Consider the following 27,062-nt stretch of genomic DNA (forward strand, 5'->3'; position numbering starts at 1 on the left):
CAGGGTGGTGGCAATATTCTTATAGCCTAGGCCAGGGATCAGCAACCTTCGGCACTCCAGCTGTGGTGAAACTACAACTCCCAGCATGCACAGCTCCTTGGCTGTTCTCAGGACTCCCAGAGAAGTGAACGGAGCATGCTGGGAGTCATAGTTTGACAACAGCTGGAGTGCCGGAGGTTGCTGATCCCTGGCCTAGGCCATCTTTATGTAGAGCAACAATTCTTTTTTTCAGATCCTCAGAGAGTTCTTTGCCATGAGGTGCCATGAGGTGGCATGCTGAATTTCCAGTGACCAATATGAGAGAGTTTGAGAGCGATAACACCAAATTTAACACACCTGTTCTCCATTCACACCTGAGACATTGGAACACTAACAAGTCACATGTCACTGGGGAGGCAAAATGGCTAATTGAGGACAATTTGACCATTTTCACTTAGGGGTGTACTCATTTTTGTTGCCAGCGGTATAGACATTAATGGCTGTGTGTTGAGTTATTTTGAGGGCACTGACTGTACACTGACTACTTTACATTGCATCAACGTGTCATATCTTCAGTGTCGTCCCATGAAAAAAAATTGAGGGGTGTACTCACTTTTGGGAGAAACTTTGTATAGGGGATAGAGCATAACTATCAGATCGGTGTGGGCACTACCACTGGGACCCCCATTATCATGAGAATGGGGGCCCCTAACCCTTGGACGCTCCACTCATTTCTATGGGAGTTATTGAGACAGCTGCTCACTCAAGGGCGGACTGGCCATAGACACTACAGAGAAATTTCCTGGTGGGCCGATGCCCAGGGGGCAGCCCGAGCCCTCCTCACTGCCGCTAGCCAGCATTTATTATCAGATGCATATGCATGATGTACTTATGCATCTATCATTATGGTAATAATGCAGTGTTTTATGTTGCACCATGGTATTTGGTTCTGCTGGGGAGGTATGGTGTGCTACACTACGGTATTGCTGGCCCTATCCACTTCTATTGGCCCTGTCTACTTGCATTGCCCTGCTTTCTGTCAATTTGGACCCGCCTACAACATGGGGCCCCTTTTAGGTTTTTTCCAGGGCCACATTAAGTTCCTAGTCTGCCCCTGCGCAAGCTGTACTCAGCTATCTGCAGAATTCACATAGAAATAAATGAAGGGAGCATGCCAAACCGGACACTCCATTGATTTTAGGGGGCACCAAGAGGTTTGTCATCTATGGAAAGGGGATATCTTTATATAACTGAAATACCCCTTTAAATAGCCCTTTTATGTGTAGGACTACAATTCAATTGTAACATTTTCTAGAACTGTTCCTTTAAAAATATTGTATTGTAGTGTATAATAAAAGCTGCAAGGATTTGTACACCTTTGCTTAGACGTGTAGTCCTTAGCTCTGGAAGTTTCCACTTCCTTACAGCAAGTAGTGATGTTCCAAATTGTGAGAAATGAGACAATGAAATGCACTAAAAAGCAGTCTAATTCTTACTTACACAAGAGATACAGAAGATATCAAGCAGCTTACTGTGTATCCCACAGGTAAAGGTTAGTTTATCCGTGAAAGGTCTGATGTGACTGCATACGTGTTCAGCCCAGGAGCTGAATGTGGTCCATATGAGTCTATATGGCTCAGAGCTGAAGGGACAGTCACAATATGTGAGGAACCTGTCGAATATATCTCTTATAGTCTCATCACAGATATTGGAGGTGTCGGATTTTCTATCAATGTCCAGTTGGTAGGGGTTTGATGATCTGACCCGTATCACTTTGTCTCCTGCAGACGTTGGGGTTAGTAAGGTCTCCAGAAGGTAAGGTGGTCGTCCACTGTCAATAGCTGTTGGTTGAACACTAGTTTGACTGACAACTATTCTTTCGGACCCCCACATACATACTGAGCTACAAGTGCATGTGTTCTCAATAGAGGGAGATGAATAATGAATACAAAATGATTGAGCAGATAGAAATCCAACTTGCCCGATCTTTCGTTCACGACAGCTTGGACACCCTTATACTATATTTCATCTGACATTCATCTTATGTGTATTTCTTTGTTTCTCTGGAAGATAAGCCCGGTCAGTGGAGTCTGGCAGCAGCTAATATCTCTTTTCTTATAGAAAGTCATATTAGACAGATAACAAACTGCTATCTCATGTGTAAGACTGGCTTTTAATGTGATTAAGAAGAGTCACAGGGGCAGACAAACACCATTCTGATACTGTATTAACTCCGAGCAATTTAATTATATCTAAAGGACAACCAGGTCTTTTGTGGAATCGTCTTACGTAAAAGTAACACTGTTTACCACAGAAGAAAGATGTTCAGACGCCTCACTTCTGTAATTTGAGATATGATGTGAACTTGTTTGCTGACTTATTTCTCAATGAAAGAATTCATTGTCATTGGGAATAAGGTAAATTATTTTGACAGATGCTGCCATTCGTGGCTGATATAACAGCCGCCTTTCAGCTTTTACATGAGAACTTGTCCAGCTTACTTAAAGGGGTTGTCTCACTTCAGTAAGTTGCATTTATTATTTAGAGGAACTTAATACAAGCCACTTACTAATGTACTGTGATTGTCCATAGTGCTTCCTTTGCTGGCTGGATTCATTTTTCCATCACATTATACACTATTTGTTTCAATAGTTAGGACCACCCTGTAATCCATCAGTGGTGGCCGTGCTTGCACACTATAGGAAAAAGCATCAGACTCGCTGGGACCATGGGAGCGCATATAGGCTAGCGATTTTTTCCTATATTGTGCAAGCACGACCACCACTGATGGATTGCAGGGTGATCTGTAACCATGGAAACAAGCAGTGTATGTGATGGAAAAATGAATCCAGCCAGCAAAAGAAGCAATATGGGTAATAACAATACATTAGTAAGTGACTTGTATTACCTTTCTCTACATGATGATAAATGCCATTTACTGAAGTCAGACAACTCCTTTAAATCTATATATATGTATAAAAAAGGACATATATATGTGGGTATGTTCCGCAAAAACTCAAAAACACAACCATCCATTTTAACTAAACTTGGTATTCACATCCCTCTTTACCAGGAAAGAAATCTTGTAGGGTCTCAGCTCTCTAGGACGTGCCGTTCCTGAGATATTCCCAAAAAATGACCTGCATTAGCCAATACAAGCCTGCAAATCTTTCTCTTCAAATCCCAACTGCCATACACTCTGTCACATGTCCCTTATCAGCCAATAGAAGCTCGCAGACCCTTACACTCCACACACACACACACAGCTTTATGCCAGGTTTCCATAACAACCCAGCCAACCCAAGTCACACAACGCATAGGGCACAACTACACTGCTACATTCATCCATCTTGGATGGATTATTTTGCGCATGTCCCAGTGTAACACCATAGCCTATCATTATAAAAATTGTTGAGACAAAATGTCGCACAACACATGTCGTCATGTAACCCTAGCCTTAAAGGGGCAGGGCCCTGTGGAGGTCACTGTTAAAGGGGCAGGGCACTGTGGAGGTCACTGTTAAAAGGGGCGGGCACTTTGGAGGTCACTGTTAAAGGGGCAGGTACCGCGGAGGTCAGTGTTAAAGGGGCGGGCACCGTGGACGTCACTGTTAAAGGGACAGAGACTGTGGAGGTCACTGAAAAAGGGATGGAGACTGTGGAGGTTACTGTTAAAAGGACAGGCACTGGGGAGGTTGTGGAGTTCACTGTTATAGTGGATACTGTCGATATCTTTTAATGACACACAAACATTAAGTGAAATAGATTAAATATACATAAATATACGTGCGAAGCTGGGTCCTTCTGCTAGTACTTTACTATTATTGGTTTCTACCATAGTATCACATACTAACAGCATATATGCTAATATTCTATGCCATTTTTTAAAATAAACTGGTGGATGGTTTCTGGATATACCACATTTTTCACCCTATAAGACACACTCCCCCCCCCCCCCCAAGTGGGTGAAAATGTCAGTGCGTCTTAAAGGACGAATACCAATGAGCGCTTCCATAATTAGTACAGGAGGACTGCGGAGCAGTGAATGCAGCGCTCCCTGTGCAGGCTCTGTACTCACAGCTTCCTGGTCTTCATCAGCTGCCTGTTGTGCTGTGACCTGCACAGAGCGTGAGGACATCGGTGCACTCCGTGACTTCATGCTGTGTGATGTCGGCTCACAGCACAGCGCAGCAGGAAGCTGGGTCTCAGGAGCAGCAGCGGCGTCCAGAGCAGAAGAGATAAGTTGATTTATTTTGTTGTCTCTGATCTGAGGTCTGATTAACATGGGGGTCTTATTAACATAGGGGTCTAATCTGAGGTCTGATTGGGGGTCTTATTAGCATGGGGGTCTGATCTGAGTTCTGATTAGGGGTCTTACTAACACTGGGGGTCTGATATAAGGTCTGATTAACATTGGGGATCTTAGCTGATGTCTGATGAAAAATATATTTTTTCTTATTTTGCTCCTCTAATAATAATAATATTTTTTATATAGTGCCACCATATTCTGCAGCGCTTTACAAATTCATAGGGTTCATGTACAAAATAATTGGCTAATATGCAACTGAAACACTAGGAGTCAATCTATGAGGAATTGGGGGTGACACATAAGGTAGTTGATTGTGATAAGTAGGATTTGAGCCATTATTGAACTGACAGGGGTAGTGCCGACCAATATGCTTCGGGTTTGGGACTACTAGAGGATCCAGTTTAGGCCAGGAGTTGGTGGGGGAGGTTTATTCTGGGAAAAGTCAGTTTAGGTAGCTTGATAAGCCTGCCTAAAAAGATGTGTTTTAAGGCACGTTTGAAGGTGACCTAGTATTCAGGGGCAGAGTATTCCAGAGAGTAGGTGCAGCTTGAGAAAAGTCTTGAAGACGGGAGTGAGAGGTACGAATTATGGAGGATATTAATCTTAGGTCTCTAACAGAACGGAGGTCATGAGTAGGGTGCTAGATGGAGATGAGGGAGGATGCATCTTATGGGCAGGTGTGTCTTATAGGGCGAAAAATGCAGTAATTTTTAAGTCACTCCAGGTTTTCTACTTGGCTAATGTCTGATAAACTTAATCCACCATTGAACACTGACCCTTCAGATTGTTTTCTAAATGTTCTCTATGAAATTGCAGATCAGTCTATCAGCAGGAGCTGAGTAGATTAATATATAATATGTAGGAAAAGATTCAATAAAACTTGTAATTTAATTACCAAAATCTCTATTTCTTCTGGACGTATGAGTCCAGTGGGCAGAGTCACTTAAAGGGGTTGTTTATAGTTATATATTGCTGCCCATCAGATTTTCAGTGCTATATATTTTTTTTCATAACTCGGACAACCCCTTTAATGATTGGCAGCCTTCCCTGTGTACCTACAGAGATAGCTGTCAATCACTGAGCAGGACCACCAACTGGACTCCTAAGCCCAGAATAAGCAGCAAGTTATAGTCTTTTCCTACAAAGTTATATATCAGTCTGTTCAGTTCCTCCTGCTGATATATAACATGATGCTGACAGATCAGACACCATGTTCGATGATAAAGGTTCCCCAAATGAGAAAATTCAACAAAAATCAGTCTTCTGACAAATCAGAGCAACACATTGAAGATATTATTGATAAGTTCTATGGGTTTAGACCTCTACTGACTGATAAACCAAAGTGGACAATAGGCTGTCTCTGAGGTGTTCTTTGGAGGCTATCCGAGATTTCTATCAACAGGAATCTTTGAAATAACCATTGAAATATAGCAGTTTGGAGACTAATATTTGATGTATTTCCTCTCAAACATTATTTAAATAAATAATTCCATTTTCTAACCTAGAATGCATCCAAGAAACACATCTAATTCTTGGTGAAATGTTCTGTAGGGGCCCCTTTCTTTTTTGGAAATAGAGAATAACATTGTAAAAAGAGCCTAAGACTAGCTTCACACTAGCGTTAAAATCTTCCAGCAGGCGGTTCAAACAGAGGATCAGCCTACCAGAGTTCGTTGTATCCGGTGTAGCTGGATACTACCTTTCCCCACAGGAGCCCATTGATTATAATGAGACCCGGTGGGGATCCAGCCTGTTCTAGCAATAGTGCCTGGATTCGGCTGGGACAAAACTGCTGCTTTCAACATTTTTTGTCCGGCTAAACACTGGCACTAATGCTGGAAACAGGCTGAATACTCACCAGGTCCAATTATAGTGAATGTGGCATGTTGGTGCGCTATTCCTCTGCTGGAGATTTCAATGGTATTGTAAAACTAGCCTAATACTAATATTAATAATACTGCCATATGCTTGTCCACTGCATAACCCATATGAGTGTTACAGTTCTACTGCCATGCAGTGGGTGAATAGTTATCACCATCACACTACACAATGCCCTAATGACACGGCCATATAGTACCTAAATTATCCTCAGTAGTAGCTAAGGCTACTTACACATTAGCGTTTTTTGCGGATTCGTCATGGATCTGCAAAAATGCTTCCGTTACAATAATACAACTGCATGCATCCATCATGAACGGATCCTGTTGTAATATTAGTCTTCTATAGCCATGACGGATCCGTCATGACCACCATTGAAAGTCAATAGGGGATTGATCCGTTTTCTATTGTGTCAGAGAAAACGGATCCGCCCCCGTTGACTTACATTGTGTGTCAGGACGGATCCGTCTTGCTCCGCACCACATGGCAGACAGAAAAATACTGCAGACAGCGTTTCGGTGTCCGAATGGAGACTGATCAGAGGCAAACTGATGCGTTCTGAGCGGATCCTTTTCCATTCAGAATGCATTAGGGCAAAACGGATCTGTTTTGGACCGCTTGTGAGAGCCCTGATCGGATCTCACAAACGGAAAGCCAAAACGCCAGTGTGAAAGTAGCCTTAGCCATACTCCCAGTGGAGGATTTCCGATGACTACAAATCTGTGCTGCACGGTGTCTTTGTCAAGAAGAGCCAAAACTTACTGGATTCTCAACAATTCCAATTGGCTTTATGCCTCTGAATCTAAATGCCCTTCAACTTTAGGATTGAAATGATGGAGACCGTTAGATGCTGGGGTCTTCAGAAAGATTGTATCATTTGGGACTCTTCTACCCTGTTTGTTTCTTATTAGAATCAGGCTAAAGGCATGGAAGTTTGTGGTAGAATGAATTTGATTTTAAATTACATTGGATCACAAATTAAATCAATGACAAAAAACAATATTGGAACAAAATATATTTGTCGTTTAGGTATAATTTTATATCTGCAATATTTGCAACTTTATACTCTTACATACTGACTTCTGCAATATTACTCGAATCAATAAATCCGGTATTTACTGTAAGGATTCACAAAGTTTGTGTCTCGTGACACGGTGCAGCTGTAACTCCTTCATAAAGAGTCCTGAAGCGGTGTATGTCATAGTGCATGGATACACTGCACATTTATGAAAGGAAATGTTTTCCAAGCACTAAAGAAGATGAAACAGACCATAGTAGGGATAAGTAAACAGATGCCTGCAGCTTGCCCTGACAAAGGGGACTAAGCTCTCTATAGACCCATGTAATTACAGGCACCAATACATTAACAATGGAAGGTAGACGCATCCTACAACACTTTTTGTAGAGTGATCTGTGATGACATACAAGAGAAAAATGCTGTTATTCCTTAGCCATTTAAAGTATTGTAAAACCTAAAATGCCAGCTGCCTTTCATAAATGAGACATTCAAGTGTAAATGCCTGTCATAACCTACAACCGGGTGCTGAAAAATGTACCACTGATAATTACTTTTCTGAATGACTTGTCCTAAAGTCAGTGTAACACCAGTGCAAACTAGAAGTGTATTACTATTACAATTAGTACTACTGTAGCACAGTGGTTCTCAACCTGCAGTATACATACCCCAAGGGGTACGCACTGTAGGGTGAGGGGGAACGTGAGACAACCCTAGGATCCAGCAATGTTTCTTGACATTCAACTGTATCGCAGTCCTCAGGTCGGTGATACAGTCGAATACTGCAGGGGGGACATGGTAGCCATTCACTCTCATAGACTATAGGCAACTAGATGTGAAGCCCATCAGAGAACATGCAGGCAGTAATATAACATCATTATCATCGCAACCACCGCATCCGGGCTACAAGCAGTTAGGGATGCATGCCCCTTCTGGCCTGTATAGCATTGCAGACAGTGGCATGGAGGGTAGTATTAGAGTATGTTATTTTCCTTTGGTACCTTGGGGCAGCATACTATTGGGCCATTATAGGGGGTCATTATTATTATTACTTGGGACACTATGGGGGTGTTAATTGTATTGGCGGCATTGTAAGGGGGCATTAAATCTACTGGCGCACATTAGGGGGCATTATTACTACTGGAGGCACTATAGGGGCATTAGTACTACTGGGGGCACTATAGGGGGCATTAGTACTACTGGGGGACACTATAGATGGGCATAAATACTTCTGTATCATACTATGGGGGCTTTATTACTACTGGGGGACACTATAATGAGCTTTATTACTACTGGGGCACTATAGGTGGACATTATTACTTCTGGGAGCATTATGAAGGCATTATTAATAATGGGGATATTATGGTGGACTCTACTACTACAGGGGGCATTACAGAGAGCATGAGGAACAATAGGGAACTATTGGGAGCAATGCAGGGGCACTATTACTACTAAGGACACTCTGGGAGAGAATTATTGCTATTGGTGGGATTTCTGGGAGCACTACTGTGAGGGCATCCTGGCACAGTATTAAGAATGCTATGCTTATGGTACTATTACTATCAGAGACACTATTTACTGGGCACAGTTACTTTTGAGGGCAGCAATCTGTATCTCTGTGATACTAGTATTTTCAGGGGGGCTGTCTGTTTCTGCAGTATAGAATTGGGGGTGACAAGATGGGCTGGTCAGAAGGTGAAAAGGATGATGGAAAAGTGGGAACTTAAGATCTTTGTGTGGCATACTCTGCAGAGATAAAACTCCACGGAAAGAAGTCATCATGGTGGTCTTCTCTGAATACAGAAGATGAGTAAAGAGAATATCTATATCATATGAGATGTCACTGAATGTTAGAGGTACATAGTGCTGCATTCTCCTGTATGTTGGGTAGTCTGAAATCTAATTTAAAAAGTAAGTCATCCCATCTGGATCCTAATATGGTGTCTGTCATTTTGACAGGAAGATTAGCGCTGAAAACTGCACTATTTTTTCTGTCATATCTTAAGGAACTGCTGACAGAGGCTTAGAACAGAGACTATGAAAGTAGTCTGTGAATAGCATTATTTTGTTAACATTTATGACTGTTTGCTTTATTGGGGGTAACTGGTTTGAACTTCTTGTCACTAGGTGATACTTGGCATGAAAATGTGGAAAACAACTGCTGTAGAACAGTGCTGCAGGTACCAAGTGGTCTGTGGCCTACGAGCATGAACGGCAGGGACAAGAGCCATAGGCTCCCATCTGCTGCCCTCTCATGGGCCAAAGGCAGGTGGACCTCTGTTCTCGTAGATATCAATCTAGTTACCATCTATGATGCAAAACTGCTATTTGTTTGTATTTCTGACAGTACATAGTATAGGGTCTATGTGGTGCACCAGGCAGGAGAGACACTGTTTTCATAATGATGCATTTACCACTTCCTTTTTAAATTTCTCCTAGACCGTTATGCAAAGTGCATCACACAGCAAGCACATATACAGTATACAAGCATGGGTCAAAGGGAAAATATGGAACGAGTATTAAAACCAGAGCCATGACTTAACTAGGAATATTCACTGGTACATTAGGAATATCATGGACAGTATGGGCTTTTCTTACCTGATTGTAATATGTCTTAAATACAACAACACCACCAGCACAGGACTGAACGTAACTTGGATAATGTTGTCCATTTTCCCGTAACCAAACTTGTGTTCCCTGCAAGAGAAAGAACTGATGTTATAATTCACATTTAAAAGTGTTATGTACTTACAAGGTTCAAACTTAAGCTTCCATTAGCAGGCCACCAACAAGTCATTCCTGAAGTCAAGAATCCCTTTCCAATGCACTCACATAAGAAAAGGTAGTGTGTTTTTGGCTGATTTATTTTCAAACACCTTTTAAGGTAGTCTTAGTTAAAGAGGACCTACAGTGAGGAACAGAAGTATTTGAACACCCTGCGATTTTGCAAGTTCTCCTCTCATGGAGGAGTCTGAAATTCACATTGTAATTGCATTCCCACTCTGAGAGACAGAATTTAAAACAAAAATTCAGGAAATCACATAGTATGATTTTTAAAGAATTTATTTGTCTTGCACTGCTGAACATAAGTATTTGAACACCTGAGAAACAGCAAGAATTCTGTCTCTCAAAGGCCTGTTACTGTGCCTTTAAAAAGTCTACCTCTACTCCACTCATTAGTCTAACTTAGTAGCACCTGTCTGAGCTCTTTAAAGACCTCTGTCGACCTGCAGTCAGTCAGATGCTAAATACTACCATGGGCAAGACCAAAGAGCTGTCAAATAACACAAGAGACAAAATTGTGGACCTCCACAATGCTAGAAAGGACTACAGGGCAATAGCCAAGCAGCTTGGTGAAAATAGATCAAATGTTGGAGCAACTGTTAGGAAATGGAAGAGGCTGAAGATGACTGGGGCTCCATGCAAGATCTCACTTTGTGGGGAATCACTGATGATAAGAAAGGTGAGGAATCAGCCCAGGACTACAAGGGAGGAGCTGGTCAATGGCATGAAGAGAGCTGGGACCAAAGTTTCAAAGGTCACTGTCGGTAGAACACTATGCCGTCATGGTTTCAAATCACGCATTGAACGGAAGGTTCCCCTGCTCCAGTCATAACATGTCCAGGCCCGTCTGAAGTTTGCCAATGACCATCTGGATGATCCAGAGGAGGCATGGGAGAAAGTCATGTGGTCAGATGAGACCAAAGTAGAACTTTTTGGTCTAAACTTCACTCGTCGTGTTTGGAGGAAAAAGAAGAGTTGAAGCCCAAGAACACCATCCCTACTGTGAAGCATGGGGGTGGTAACACATGCTTTGGGGGTGCTTTTCTGTGAAGGGGACAGGACGACTGCACTGTATTAAGGAGAGGATGAATGGGGCCATTCATTGTGAGATTTTGAGCAACAACCTCCTGCCCTCTGTCAAAGCATTGAAGATAGGTCCTGGCTGGGTCTTTCAACATGACAACGACCCGAAGCACAGAGCCAGGATAACCAAGGAGTGGCTCCGTAAGAAGCATATCAGGGTTCTGGAGTGGCCTAGCCTGTCTCCAGACCTAAATCCAATAGAACATCTTTGGAGGGAGCTTAAACTCTGTGTTGCTCAGCGACAGCCCCGAAACCTGACAGATCTAGAGGAGATTTGTGTGGAGGAGGGGGCCAAAATCCCTGCTGTAGTGTGTGCAAACCTGGTCAAGAACTACAAAAAACATTTGGCCTCTGTAATTGCAAACAAAGACTTCTGTACCAAATATTAACACTGATTTTCTCAGGTGTTCAAATACTTATGTTCAGCAGTGCAAGACAAATACATTCTTTAAAAATCATACATTGTGATTTCCTGATTATTATTTTTTTTTATTCTGTCTCTCAGCGTGGGAATGCACCTACAATGTGAATTTCAGACCCCTCCAAGTGGGAGAACTTGCAAAATCGCAGGGTGTTCAAAACTTCTGTTCCTCACTGTATGACATCTTAGTTAAAGAGGACCTGTGACATCTTCTTAATTAAAGGGGACCTGTGATATCTTCTTAGTTAGGAGGACATGTCACATCTCTTGCACAGTCTGACATTATCTAATGGCACATCAAACTGTTATATGAAAAGATGCCCCAGAATGGCTATTACATGGGGAATTGCAAGTAATTACTAAAATTGACAAGTCAGCAGAGGTGACAGGTCCTCTTTAGTGGTAACTGTGTAATGCTTAACTTCACCTTTGGGGGTGATATAGGGGAATTAAACACTTAGGGTATGTTCACACAGAGTATGTTCCGCACTGAAGAAAAAAATGATGCAGAATCCGCATTAGGTTTTTTGGACATGTTTTTTTTCCCTAACGTGTTTTTGTAATGTGGTTTTTGGAGTGGTTTTGGCAAGGATTTTCAGATTCCACTTCCAGAATGAAGAGGGCACTTCCTTTTTCTGCAGTGCACTTATCAAAACCGCAAGTGGAAAAAAAAGCGCTGTCAAAATTAACATGCGGATTCCCCATTGAAATCAATAGGGAGGATCTGCATGCATTTTTGGTGTGAGTTTTTGGGGCGGAATTCATGGCCAAATCAAAATACCCAGTGTGAACAAACCCTTACTGCTGGAATATCGGACAGATTGCTGCGTGATCAGTTTATCATCAGGGATCCTTCTAACAATATCAAATATTCACTGTAATGTAACTGCTGAATAAAGGCTTCCACTTATACCAGGCACAAATCAGAACGTCAGTAAATCTAAACAGTCATATGCAGAGATATACAGTGTATACAGCTCCTACCCCCTTACATAGAATTTCGGTGGGGAATTCCATGACAGATATAACGCAATACCAATACACACTATCCATATATCATACAGCGTCGCACTGACTTTCATGGAGCATCTGCATATGATCTGCCCTGTTTTATGTATTCATTATCAGTTTTTCAGCTGATATTTATCCCCCTATTGTCTATTGTTTAATAGCTTTCATGTTAAATATACACTTGAGTCATTATGACGCATTATTCACCCATCAAACACAACCTTGATTCTTTTGTTTTACCTGAATAAAATGACTAAAATAGCAAGTACTGGACGTGTTCCCTGCCCCGATGACCTATATGAAGTGCTGCTCTACAAAAGGTTTATCCAAATCTAATATCCTGAGCCGCCTGTACATGTTCCACCCAAGAACACTGCAAAGGCTCATAGGTCATACGTTTCACACATTTAGTGGCGCTACTACAGATCTGTATGTAGCTCATGTTCGGATTAGTTGTAGATTCTGCTCAATTCACGTCCATGTACCCGAACATCTACACTCACATTGCTGTTACCCTGTGGATAGAATTTTTGCAGATCGTTGTCACTAACATTCATTTCTCAGTAAGTGAGGACAAAGTCCTGCTTTTATAGACAAAACCTGCTCTCAAAAGACTGTTGGCTGTCAGTTTCTTAAAAGCTAACTGTCCTTCATACATAGCCAGATGAGCCGCTTTTACCCTCTCTTCGCCCTTCCCTTGTAGATTGGAATCCCTAACGGGCAGGGTCACCTCTTCTGCACTAGTTGGTTAATGGGTTTATGCTATTGTATTTGTTTTCCAGCTTGTGTAGTTTTATAGTATGTATACCCCCTATTAGATGTACAACTCCTTGGAATTAAAGGGGTTGTCTTATCTCAGACAATGGCGGCATATCCTAGCGGGACCCGCAACTATAGCGGGAACGGAGCCCTGCAAAATGGTGACTGGAGGACTCCGGTCTGGCCACCACCAAGAACTCTCCCCATAGAAGTGAATGGGAGCGCACCACGAATGACCAGCCAGTGCTATAGGCCCAACGGTGGCCCCATAGAAAATGAATGGGGGGTGGCTGAGCAGTGCGTCCTCCATAGTGTTGATCACGAATATTCTAATCGCGAATATCGGCACTTCGAGATTTCGTGAAGATGGTAGAATATAGTGTTATATATTCGTAGTCGCAAATATTTTTCATCAGTGACCTCCCTTCTTGCTTGTGGGCCAATGAGAAGGCTGAAATGTCTTTGTCTGAGCTTAGCAACATCCCTAGCAACCAGTAGGAAAGTTGCCTACCCCTTACTATATAAGAACCTCCCCAGCAGCCATTTTCTGCAGTTCTGAGAGAGAGAGCAGTGACATTGCTGTGCTCTGTGCTTTCATCTGGATCCTATTCCTTATCCAATTACATTAGATAGTTAGTTAGCTCATATATATATTACAGATAGTTAGTGGGAGATGTAGGTCAGTGTAGGTTAGTTAGTGATATAGTGTAGCTGATAGGTTCCAGTGCAGGGTGTTAGTAGTGTGATAGGAATCACTCTGCACACATGTGTTACATACATGCTACAGACATAGTGCTGTGATGTCACAACAATACTGCACCAATCAGTAATATCAGACCTGATAAAATGTGAATTGCATGTATTGCGCAAAAAATATGCCCTTCATTAGTGGCGATTTGCGCGATCACAAAAATAATAACTGGAGATCACGAATTCTAGAATTCGCTAATTTATTGAGAATATTATGCGAAAAATTGGAAAAATATTGCAGAAACGAATATTGTCTATGCCGCTCATTACTAGTCCTCCACCACTTTCAGGGCTCCATTCTCGATATAGGTGAGGGACCCGCACCTATCAGACAATGGGAGCATATCCTAGCAATATGTCCCCATTGTTTGAGATGAGAATAACCCTTTATTGGCATGTTAAAATAAATAATAATAGTGAATTTGAAAGTGGATGGTGGGCTCTCACATTTGTTCATATAGTGTCAACATATTTGACAGTGCTGCACAGAACTTGTCACCATTCACCATTAGTCCCCGATAGGGCTCACAGTCTAGTTTCCACATTTCAGACACACATATACACACTAAGGACAATTTCATAGGGAGCCTTTAAACAGCGTGTTTTTGTAAAGATGTAATTTACAAGTATTACCATAGTTACATAATTACATAGTGCGACTGAACAATGTAACTATGGCACTACTTGTAACTGTAACATTTGTATACGAGAACGTCTCTGATACTACATAGATTCATTTTTGCAAATACTCACCACATATATCACATATCATAGCAAAACACATGAATAAATATGTGGGGCTATAAATAATGTGTCCACCTAACAGGTAGAAAGGAAGATGCAGATGGTCTACACTGGCACCTGGCTGATGACTGATCTTGTATGCAGGTATCATAATAATAATAATAGGACCATATAGAAAAGCCAGGTATCAATCAGACCAGTACAAACAACAGGGTTTTAGAAGCTATAACTTTACCGGTATCATGTTGTGATGAAAATCATAGGGGTGAATACGTGCAAATGTAATGTTTACCAGCCCCTTGTAATAGAAGAGATGGGCAGTTCTGTTGGCACTTTTTGCTGGTTTGACTATTCTCGGACATATACTTAGGGGCTGTATTACACCAACAGATTATCTGACCAATTTCTGTCCAATCAATTCAATAGTTGGTGTGTGCAACAAAAGATCTGTGTGTGTAAACGGCCATTTAACCAATGATTGTTCAGAAAATCTGTCACATAATGTGTTGGTGTAATAAAGCCCTTAAAGTGGATTCAGACGGGCAGACTCAGAAAGGGAGCGTCGGCTGTCTGTTCAGTGAATGAGATGTAAATGCAGAGATTTCCTTCACTGTATGAGAACGGGGATCACTATGGCGATCACTCATCCCCATACAGAATCATTGTTTAGACCACATGATCTGCTGCCCAGAATCCATGATCGGTGGTGCCTGCATAAACGACAGGATCACCCGATGAACAAGTGTTTCGCTCGTTCATCGGGTGATAAGCGGCACATTCAGATGGCTAGATGATCTGGACGATTATTGGTGTGCCTAAATGCACCTTTAGGGGGCAAGGCTTGGCAAAGTGGTAACTGGCTGGAAAGAAGGCCCACTTTAATGTTAAAAGAACTTCTACTTTGATGCGTAAACTGCTGTTTTTCACCCATTGTGATAAATGTCCCAATAATTGTGTTTCAGTTGTCTATATATTCAATGAAACATCTGGCTAAATAGGAAAGAATTATAACAATTTTTGAATTGTTCCAATAATACCAAAACGAAATCTTACTATTTCCTGTAATCTGGTATTCTGTACCATATTTCACTATGCTTCTCTGACAGGTGTGACCCTTAGAGAAAAAACTGTCTGATAAGATTCCACCAATGCAGAAACTATTTTTCCAATTGACACACAGCACTCGTAGGCACAGGAGGTAATGTGTGCAGTGACTACAGTATATGTCATCAGGAATGTACCGCCATTATCATACAGCACGCTGATCGCATACTTTTAGTTCTAAGCATGACTCAGAAATTGGTTTAATTATTATTTACCTAAGCTCAGACAATGTGACCTTAACAGTAGCATAGACTTTACTATGTTTTTGTTTGAAAGTGAGTGACATGGAAGATGCACCAGTAGAGCCTGAGGTTTTTATTACTAAGTAATCTGATCCATTACAATGGTAGAGCACACTGCAGGCACACAAGCTGCTACACCAGAGCCACCTGGGAGCCAGGTGTGACCGAGGGCTGATAAGCTGCAGGGACAGAAGGCTGATAACAGCTCTACTTTCTATTGCACCGTTTGTATTTGAATGAATACGTTAGGGAAATGCTGAACAGTCATAAACCAGACTGAACTCTGCTACAGATTCCATGCTACATCCAAGGGAAAAAGCTAAATGAAGGTGAAGCTTAAAGGGGTTGTCTCACTTCAGTAAGTGGCCTTTATCATGTAGAGAAAGTTAACACAAGGTAGTTCCTAATGTATAGTGATTGTCCATATTGCTTCCTTTGCTGGCTGGATTCATTTTTCCACCACTGCAGGGCAGATACGAAGTGGCTGGGATGGGATCTGCTACACATGTGTGCCTATTGTCACCAGAAAGGTCAGCGCATTTTACTATAGTGTACAAACATGACCACCACTCCTGGATTGCTGGGTGGTCATAAGCATGGAAACGAGCAGTGTATAATGTGATGGAAAAATGAATCCAGCCAGCAAAGGAGACAATATGGACAATCACAATACATTAGGAACTGCCTTGTATTAATGTTGCTGCCATTTGTGAAGTGAGGCAATCACTTTAAAAGAATTTACCAGAAGCAGAATATTACATATCTATCCTGAAGGTAGGTCATCACTATTGTACCCCTACAAAACCACTTTAGGTTGACCTTCTGTCACGGAAGCTCCCTAGGTCGCAGATTCTGCCAGAAATGCCAGAAAAATAGCACCGTATGCAGCACTATGTTTTCCAGTATTTTGACAGACGGCCTATCAGATGGATAAGAAACATGTAAAGAATCCAACATTTTAGGATTACTTAAAATGCGTTTCAGAACATAATATATTTAACGGTCATTCAAAGGTGGAAATACCTTGCATATCTTTATAAACTAATGTACCAAATCCACAGAATACTTAAAATTTTATAGGCAGTTAAAGTGAACAAAGTGACGTGATTCTACAAAAGTGGAGAAAACTGAACCACTCGCAGTGATGAAGTTCCTCTACCCGATTGAGAAGTCACTGCATGGAGATTCATTATGATATGGTGCAGACATTCGGTGACAATGCCCTGGCCGGAGAGTTTTGTTGTGGTAAGTTGTCTCAGGAGGATATGGAATGTTCAGGGTAGCCTTTAACCTCCATCATAGAGGAGAACATCAAACGTGGTTGCGACATGGTCATGGAAGACAGATGAGTCACTGTGCAATACATTCTGAAACAACAGGTATTTCACTTGGAAGCGTTGATTGCATTTTAACCAAGTAAGTTCAGTGAAGTAAAGATGAGAAAGATCAGTGCTTGATGGGTACCAAGTATATTAAAGAATGATCACAAAGAATGTTGAGTAAATATCTATTCTGCTTATTTGGCTTCCTTTAATAATGATGACCCAGAAACGTTCTCTTACCGAATTGTTGGATAAAAAACAAGTCCATTACATTGATCCTGAAACCAAAAGGCAAAGCATGGTGTGTAAACATGGTAGATCCCCACCACTAAACAGTTGCTTAGGCCGGAAAGGTGTTGGCAATTATCTTTCTGGATACGTATGGTGTTATCATGGGAAATTACCTGGGGAAAGGTACAACTTTCAAAGCATAATACTGCAGTAACTTAGCTGCTATCAAGGAGTTCAGGCATGGAACACTGAGTAAAGGCGGCCACATTCTGGACAAGGTTCCCAGCAAATACTGGTTACCATCAAAACTGTTATGTCTGCCACCACTGCTGCTGTATTCGATCTACTGGAACACCCACCCCAAGTGACTTTCACTTATTTTCTAATATTAAAGAAAATCTGCATGGTAAAACATTTTCATCTGATTCTGAAGTGATATCAGCTGTTGGTGCATGGTTAGAGGACCAGGAAACAAGCGGAATCTCATCAAACCTTCTGAGCCACCTGTGTATATCTATAACTAATGGACACATCTTTTCCATATTATATGAATGATATTTATAAAAGACAAAAGTAAAAAGCATACTTTTTCATCTGTACCGTATCTAAAACTTAATCAGCAGCACAAGGACTAAAAACTAAAAAAGAAGGGGCACTATAGCAACATTTCACAACAGTCCCCCTATTATGGTGCAGTGTGTCCACATTGTTTTAATCACCCTTTGATCAATACCACATTGGTTTACATGCTAACAAAGCAGTATATTTGCCCCCCAAAATGGGATTGGGACCAACCCAAGACTGTGTGCCTCTTTCCAAGTGTCCCATAGTCATCATATGGCCTGCTTCTATGGTATTTACAGCTTTGCCCAAGACATGACAGATGAGAGCCCATAAATATGCAATCCTATATTCACAGGTCAAAGTGTGCTGCAAAGAGAACCTGCTTTAAATGATAGTGCCATGTCTTAAAACTATTATTCCGAGGTGATAAAGTGAGCAAAACAAACTGTTGGGAAAATGAAAGCTGCTTTATATAATACACATAGATAATTCAGCAGATAGAGCAGAAAATTCTCATATCAGTGACTTAGTCGAAAAACTATTGTTCCCGGCAGATGGACATCAGTCACAAATACTTAGGATATATAGTAAAGCTCGTCAAGATGGTCATTAACAGAAACCTACCATGTAACTGCCTACTCATTACAAGCGATATGCAGTATACAAAACTCTAGTAAAACCAGCACTCCTGATGGTGACAATATGGCACTTTTATTGAAGCAGGGAAAATGTCAGTATTTATGTTGACCTAACAAGAATCTCACTTATTGACAACTGTGTCTCATCCTCATCACGAACCTCTTGAGACACTAATTGCCATTGACTTATTGGCAACTGTGTCACATCATCATCATCCACCTTGTGAAACACTAATTGCAGTTCCCCACCGTCATCTTCTTCTGACTGTGGATGCTCAAGAGTTTGGGAATCAGGGCACAATATCTCCTCATGTCCCTCTTCAAGCGGGCTTGGTGAGAGACCCAAATTAAGGAATGGCAATGAAAAGAGCTCCTGGGAATATCTGAGTATGGGATCACTTGTTTGCCAAGACTCTCCTTGGTGGGAGGAAGAAGGATCAGGGTGAGGATTCTGTTGACCAGACTCTTGGCTACTGAGACTGGACTTTGTGGAAGACAGGGTGGTGCTTAACTGACTGGAAGCATTATCTGCTGTAATCCAACCGACCACCTGGTCACACTGGTGTGACTTCGAGAGTGGTGTCCTACGCTGCCCTGCAAATTGGGACATGAAGCTAGGCATCGTGGATGAGTGTGTTTCTTGTTCTCTGGCAGCAGGCACAGTTTCACCGTGCCCAGGGCCACGGCCTCTATGGCCACTTCGCCATCCTTACTGCTTGCCTTGAGCATATTAAATGGTATATATGCTTGAAAGTATGTCACACGTACAGTAGCGCAGGTTTTGTAAGTGTATGTGCAAATAAATTACAGTGAATGTCACCGATATTTAGGATGCACAAACGTTATACAGGAGATGTAGCGCAGGTAATGTCGCTGTTACCAGCAGCTAAGAAAAAAATTACACTGAATGTCACTGTTATTTCGGATGCGCTAACGTTATACTGGAGATGTAGCGCAGGTAATGTAACTGTCCGCAGTGGACACTGTCTGCGGAAAAATTACACTGAATGCCACAGATATTTAGGATGCCCAAACATTATACAGGAGATGTAGCGCAGGTAATGTCGCTGTCAGCAGCGGCCAAACAATTGCGCTGAATGTCACAGATATTTAGGATGCGCAAATGTAACACAACAGATGTAGCAGATGTTGTGTCACTGCCAGCAGCGGCCAAAAAATTGCACGTAATTTAGCGCAGGTTGCGCTATTAATATATATTGCAGCCAGATAAAACAATAGTCCTTAAAAGGACTTTTGGGTCTCTAACACTTTTCAACACTAAACCCTTTCTAAAAAAAAATAACTATTCCTGTCCCTTGAGGACGCGTTCCGGCCAGCCAATCACTGTAATGCCAGTAACCAACATGGCTACAGCATTACAGTGAGTGCCAGTACTTCCCCGCACGTTTATTGGCTGCGTAGCAGGCAACAAACGTGCAGGGAAGAGACTCAAGCATCGCACTCGAGCACACGCGGTGTTCGGCCGAGCATGCTCACCCAACACTAGTGAGTATCTATAGTAGACTGCTTTGGGGCTTTTTCCGTACTACAAACAATACCAGATGTCCAGTATCTATGCATCTAAATGCATAAGTAAACATGCCATGTCTAGTCCTGCAGAGCAAAAAATGTGGTGCAAAGTCCAAGTTGTAAGTTGAGGACCTTAAGTAAATAAAATTTATTCAAGTTTTTTGTTTCTAGATAAAGGATCAAAATTAGTCCTACAACCACGATGTTTTAGGCTATGTACACACTAGTCTTTACAATTCCTGTATTCTGTTCTGACAAAGGAACAGAATACCGAATTGCTGGATCTCTATGCTCCGGATCCCAGTTGTTGCAATGGGATCTACTGGGTTCCCGGCATGAATGCTGGAATTCTTCCAGACAAAATGCAGGTGCATGCTTCTTATGTCAGAAAGTTCTGTTCTACTGGCTGGGTTTATTTTATAAAGTATTTATCTAAAAAGAAAAAAACAGCAACACAATTATTACTTTAAGCCATCTAATCATCATAGGAATTCATAGTTTCTGCTGTTTCTTCCATCCTTGGTTCCTCCTGTTTTATACTGACTTCAGTGACTCACCTATGCAGACCTCCCAAGTATCCCTCTTTTGCAGGGACAGCTTCTAATGTGGACCAAGGTCCCTTTGTCCCTCTTTGCTCCTTGCCCCTATAATGACCTGCCTAATGCCCGGGCACCTTATATAGATCATACTTACCCCACTCCCTGGCATTTCTAAAGCCCGCACGGCTGCATCTCCCTGTTGTACGGATCGAAACATCCGGCGACGGGGGAAGGCAGCCAATAGCAGGCCGTGACTGGGACGAGCCTCCCTAGCATGCCAAAAAAGCAAAAACTTGTCCTGTACTCAAGGGGTTAACAGAAGGCAGTTAGACCTGAGGCTTTCTCTCGATGAAGAAACTGTACCATATCATCTCATATCATCTCCCCCAAGAAGGTAGCGATGCCAACCATCATCCTGCGTGATTGGCCGCCATCGCCGAGAGATCCTCCAGGCTACTTCTACTTCCAGTCTTCTGTAGTCTAAAGTTGATCACAAAAGACAATTGCAACTGATTGAACATTTGTTGGGTGAAATTTAACAACAAACAATCTTTTTAGCCAACCGATAATAGACTATTCTTATTAGAAAAGAAGTGGGCCCCGTTCAACATTTTCGCCTGATGGCAGGACAAAAGATCTTTCGTTCAAAAAAGATCACTTGTGAACAGAAAGATATTTCGTCCATTGACTGGTTATATTGAAAGTATATATGCAGTTTGAACAACAGTAATAGCCAAGATGCACTAAAATGTGTATGGTCATGTCTGTGAAAAGGATGTTCACCAGATGCTTGTTCAACTGCTGTTTAACCATCAACCAACTTCTATCTAATGTGCATGGCCATATTTAGTCATTTACCTGAACTGATGTTTCCCGTAAAGTCAGTATTTCATAACAAACGGCCACCACACCCTTGTGTTTAACAGAACACTACTACAGATTAATTTGCTTCCTGCGGCAAAGACTTGCACTTGCCTGTAAATCATTCATTACTAATCGATGTGTCACCAAATGTCAATGAACAAGACAGAAAGGTTTCTATCACCAGAAATACCAAAATTTAACTGGCTGACATTAGCGATGTGCGATTCTCCCCCAGGCCTGCAATGCTCCGATGGGCTCCTTTTATGCGAACATCCAGTTTTCCAGCAATTGGCTGCAGCAGAGACATGATGCCCTTGCGTCATGTGGCCATTCATTATGACATAGTAGGACCTGGTCAGTCTACATCGAGGGAGCCCAGCGGAGCATTGCAGACCTTGCGGAGTAAGAGCGGGGAGCCAGATCCAGGAAGTAGCTAAGTGTACTCCCCTTGCTAGGTCCGTAAAAGAGAGGGAATTTGGAACCCCCCTGACCAAAGCATTAAATTAGAAATAGCACACCTACATGCCATCATATATACCATCTATAGTGTGGAACAGCTATTTTCTTGGCAGTTTTCTGTGAGGGACACAATAATGGTTACCAGTAGATGAAGGGACAGGTCATACATTTGGCAGTTGCTCTCATGAATAATACAGCTGAACAATGCTATAAGAAAACAATGGCATTTTACTTATATTAACTCACAAGGCTGTAACTTAAAATCTGTACCTTGAGAGGTAAAAAGATCAAGTGTTAAAGGCAGAAATGTAATATTACTGGCTTGGCTCATAAAGAAGGTAAAGGCTTCGGTCTGTCTGGAAAGATCAAAAGTTAGTAGTTAAAAATAAAACTCTTACTCATTAGGAAGTCTGGGTGGGCAGAGGGCAAAGATGAATGGCAATTTAATTTGCCACATGGTCAGCAGAGCCACATTGCAGGAGCGGGTTTCACACAACAAAAAGAGGCATAAAATGAGGCCTTTATTCCGGGCAGGTTTATGAGCATTGGCAGAAACACTCAAACCTTTTAAAGAGTTATGTGCAGAGTGCCCAGACGCATGGAGTGTGCGCAGCCTAGAGCTCTCCATCATTGGCTGTCTATATTGGTGTAAAAATGGCTACTCTCAAGTAGTCCTTACAGTTAACAAACCATGTACCGGTATCCATTGTGTGAGGAGGATACATCTAGATTTTTGGAGAAAATGGAGCTTATCATAATATTCACTTAGAAGGTAAGAGATGTACATCTTTTAATGAAGAAGACACCTTACATGGGTTGATTTTATGTGAATTTTTACCACTAAGGCCTTGTTTACATCTTCGTCAAAAGTCCCGTTCCATTTCAGATTCTGTCAAAAACAGTGAGGAGAAAAATCCTGCATAGAGGACTTTTTTTCTCTGCTAACAAAGCAGACGCCTGAATGAAAGCCAAGCCGACCCCATTATAGTCAGTGAGATCTGTTTGGCCATGTTTGGTCAGTTATGCACCTGTCTGTCGGATTCAGACTGTTTTCTGTTAGCTCTGAGGAGAAGCGATCCAATATAAGCAGCCCCCATTTAATTACTTCAAAATGTATGTTATGGGGCTGATCAAGAGATCTATAGAAAATAAAGTTAACTCCTCTGACACAAGATTACGTTCTGTCATGTTATGAAGGTTGCTAGAGAAAACTTGGGAAAACTTTGCCAATAAGATCATCATCAACAAGTGTTTATACTAATAAGTTCAATATTTTTAAGGCCCTGTACCATGTATAGTAAATTATATTAATATTGTAATATCATAATATATACACAATTCAAGCAATTATTTTAATTAAAAAATATTTTAAAAATTAAAAAAAAATCTGTTCATACAGTCAACATTACAATGAAGCCAAAATATAAAATGACTGGCTGAGCAGGAATTTCCTGTGTGTTGAGAGGGACCAGGAAGCAGAGACCAGCGGAGGCCTGGGGAGCAGAGCAATGGGAGTGGCGGGTGTCAGTGGAGTCGAGTATGACGTCTTTCATTAAAAAACAAACAAAAAAAAAAACGCTTTGTGCTTTCTTTGGCAAGAACAAGTTTCATACTGTTAAAGAGCCCTGCTCTTCTTATACAAGCTTCCGTTAAGATGACATGCAGCTAAACTGCAATCTGCAAACTAGTCTCACTAAGTATCAGTCAAGTTAATAAGAATCCATGGCAAGCCCACTGTGACCACTAGATGTCTCGAACACTCATTTACATGATAAAATTACGGCAAAAGCTTTACTAGTATTGTATGATGAAAAGGCAATTATTTCCCGTTGTCTTGCTGTCCATGTTATCTATATGTTTTTTTTTACTGTTTTTACTTTAAAATGGGGTAAAGATACTAGTGCAGGAGAAAAAACTAGTATAATGATGGCTAAAGCTGACCATAGCTATAGACTGCTGGATGATCAATCTTCCCCATCTTCTCCCACTCCATATTCAATGTAGCCATTCAGATCAGATGGAATTACTATTGTGAGAGCAGCAGCTGGACCTGGGACCTCTACTTAAACACCAATGAGTTCACAGCCCACTATATCTAATATACAGCACACTAAGGGTATTAGACCCAGTGATAGTCGGGCAGATTATCATTACCAAGCGTTCATAGGAGCGCTTGTTAGCGATAATCTGTCTGTGTAAAAGTACCATTGATTACCCGATGAACGAGGAAACGTGTGGCAGAACGTGCTGGCTGCGGCCAGCAAATAACGATTTTGTATGGGGATGAGCGATGGCATTAGTGATTGCTACTCCCCATACTGTGGATGAGATCACTGCATGTAATGCTTCCTTCCCAACAATCGTCTGACTCATCAGTTGGTGTAATACCAGCCTTAACAATAAAGTATTCACTTGCATGGTCAGATAACATCATCAAAGATGATTACACGATTGTGCAGGTATCTTGATATGTCTTCAGAACTCTGCTGTTTTATGTACCTCCAGGGTTGGACTGACTCACCAGGGCCCTGCTTCTGACACAATAATTGGCCCCAATGGTTCAGTAGAAGATATCCCTATAGTCACTAGGGTCTAAAGTAACATATTAAACCTTACTGATGATGCACTATATGGAGAAAAATATTGAGACCACTACACATTACACCTACAGGAGCTTATATGACATTCCATTCTAAATCCTTAGCCATAAATATGTAATCCAGAATCCAGTGAAGGTGCACTTTACACCACTCCATCCGATACTTGGCACTGTGCTCGGTGATATAAGGTTTGCCTCAACAATCGGTGACCCTGCTCTGTAACTTACATGGTCTTCCACTTCCACTTCATGGTTGAGTTGCTAAGGTTCCTAAACACTATCACTTTGCATTAATACCACTCACAGTTGATGATTTAATATCTAGGAGGGAGTGAGTTCTTTAGAACAACCCATTCTTTCACAAATGTTTGTAAAAGGTAGACTGCATGGCTAGGTGCTGGATTTTATACACCTGTGGCAATGCGACCGAATGAAATACCTGAATTCAATGATTAAGACTTTTGTCCCACTAATCTTGTCCATATAGTGTATGTTGTATGTGTACAATGATAGTTATACACATCACATGCAATAAAAGTGGACACTTACATGCTCTTTAGTGGAGTCCCTGAGGATCATCTGTTCTTGTGGGCCCAACGAACCCCAGTCCTGCTTTCTGTACCACTGCTGCCTATAGAACCCTCCAGGCATTGCTACTGCTACCTGGGTAAAGTTTGTAGCAGTACCCCTTCTCAATATAACATTCTTTCTTTAGACTTATACCTTGCACAATAATAACTAAAGGCTCAGCAATGGTCACACAAGCAACCACTGTGTAGTTTACCAATTATCGCACATTGTGGCTTTTGGGTGAATGATTGCAGAGGAACACAATAGGCCTTTAGTAAGGAATTTTTAAGGCTCAAGTTCTTTTAGATATAAACTCAATAACCGGCCCTTTTATAAAATATCACAATTTATTATAATGCACACATATATCACTCATAAAACGATATAAAACCATATAGCCCTATAAAAAACATCGATTACATATAGGTCAAATTCAAATTCACATGAAGTCACGGTCCCTCTATCCTGTTACAGTGCGGAGCTCTCACACTGTTCAATACAATAAATGTAGTGACTACTGCACCATAGCGATATCTATACATTTGGGCTGAAGAAATCCAGGATAAAGCCATCGTTCTATTTCAAAACCGCCATTGGCAGCTACAGATCATATCCAGCATTTCCCTGCGTACACTCTGCATGGGCTGAAACTACGAAAGTGCCGGCACTAGCGCGGGTCGGATCACAGACACCTGCAGACCACAGACATCTGTGTCTGCGAACATCGGAACTCAAAAGCCGCATATACACGTATGTATTTTGCAAACAACTGACAGACCAAGTTTGCGGTAAGACACCGATAATTTTTTTTCACATTCAAGCTGGATATATCATACTTGCATTTTGATATAAAACTGAAAAGCTGTTTGGAGAATTTAGTGGTACTATAGATACCAGTACTGCTACACAACTGAAAGCAGCAAGCTTTATACCTGTGCACAGAATAATGCTATGGAACATTTATTGTATTGAACAGTGCGAGAGCTCCAGTCCGAGATAGAGGGACCGCGACTTCATGTGAATTTTAATTTTACCTATATGTAATCGATGTTTTTTTATAGGGCTATATGGTTTTATATAGTTTTATGAGTGATATATGTATGCATTATAATAAATTGCAATATTTTATAAAAGGGACGGTCATTGGGCCAGATTTATCATGACTCTGACAGCTCACTCCACTTTCACATATGGCTAAAGTCAGTTTTAGCCAAGTCAGATTTATGATCGGCCCTTTAAGACTGTAATTAATGTGGTTTGACGGTAGCAGATTATCCGTCAGTAAGTGGCTTTGCAAAAGTCGCACGTCTTTATGAAAAAGTTGCATGTTCTATTAAAAAGTCGCATAAGATAAGCATGGTCCTCACTGGAGTGAAAGTGCGCTATTTAAAAAGTCGCAATAGTAAATATGTCTAGAGATTAATTTACATAAGAAAACACGCCCACTTTCAGAAAAATGGCGAGCATAGTGCAGAGCCAATAAAAGTCGCAAATTTTTGCACAGTTTAAGCAATTGTGCAAAAATTTGCGACCTTTTTACTCCATTATTCTGACTTGAGCTAATGATAAATCTGGTCCATTGAGTTTATAGCTTTGATTTTACATGCTAGGTTGTATAGCAGACCGAGCCGCACGTTGGTGAACACGCTAACACATTTTATATTATCA

General features: G+C 41.4%; 1 protein-coding gene across 1 annotated transcript in view; it reads right to left on the minus strand.

Moving 5' to 3' along the window:
- MYO10 (myosin X) overlaps positions 1–27,062 on the minus strand; it is a 230,000-nt gene that overhangs the window by 171,266 nt on the left and 31,672 nt on the right. Inside the window, exon 2 of the mRNA XM_044295842.1 lies at positions 9,779–9,877. Within this exon, the coding sequence (XP_044151777.1) occupies positions 9,779–9,877 (99 nt within the window). The remainder of the gene's footprint in view (positions 1–9,778; positions 9,878–27,062) is intronic.

The sequence above is a fragment of the Bufo gargarizans genome, chromosome 5, assembly GCF_014858855.1.
Source record: "Bufo gargarizans isolate SCDJY-AF-19 chromosome 5, ASM1485885v1, whole genome shotgun sequence".
In the NCBI taxonomy this organism is placed as follows: Eukaryota; Metazoa; Chordata; class Amphibia; order Anura; family Bufonidae; genus Bufo; species Bufo gargarizans.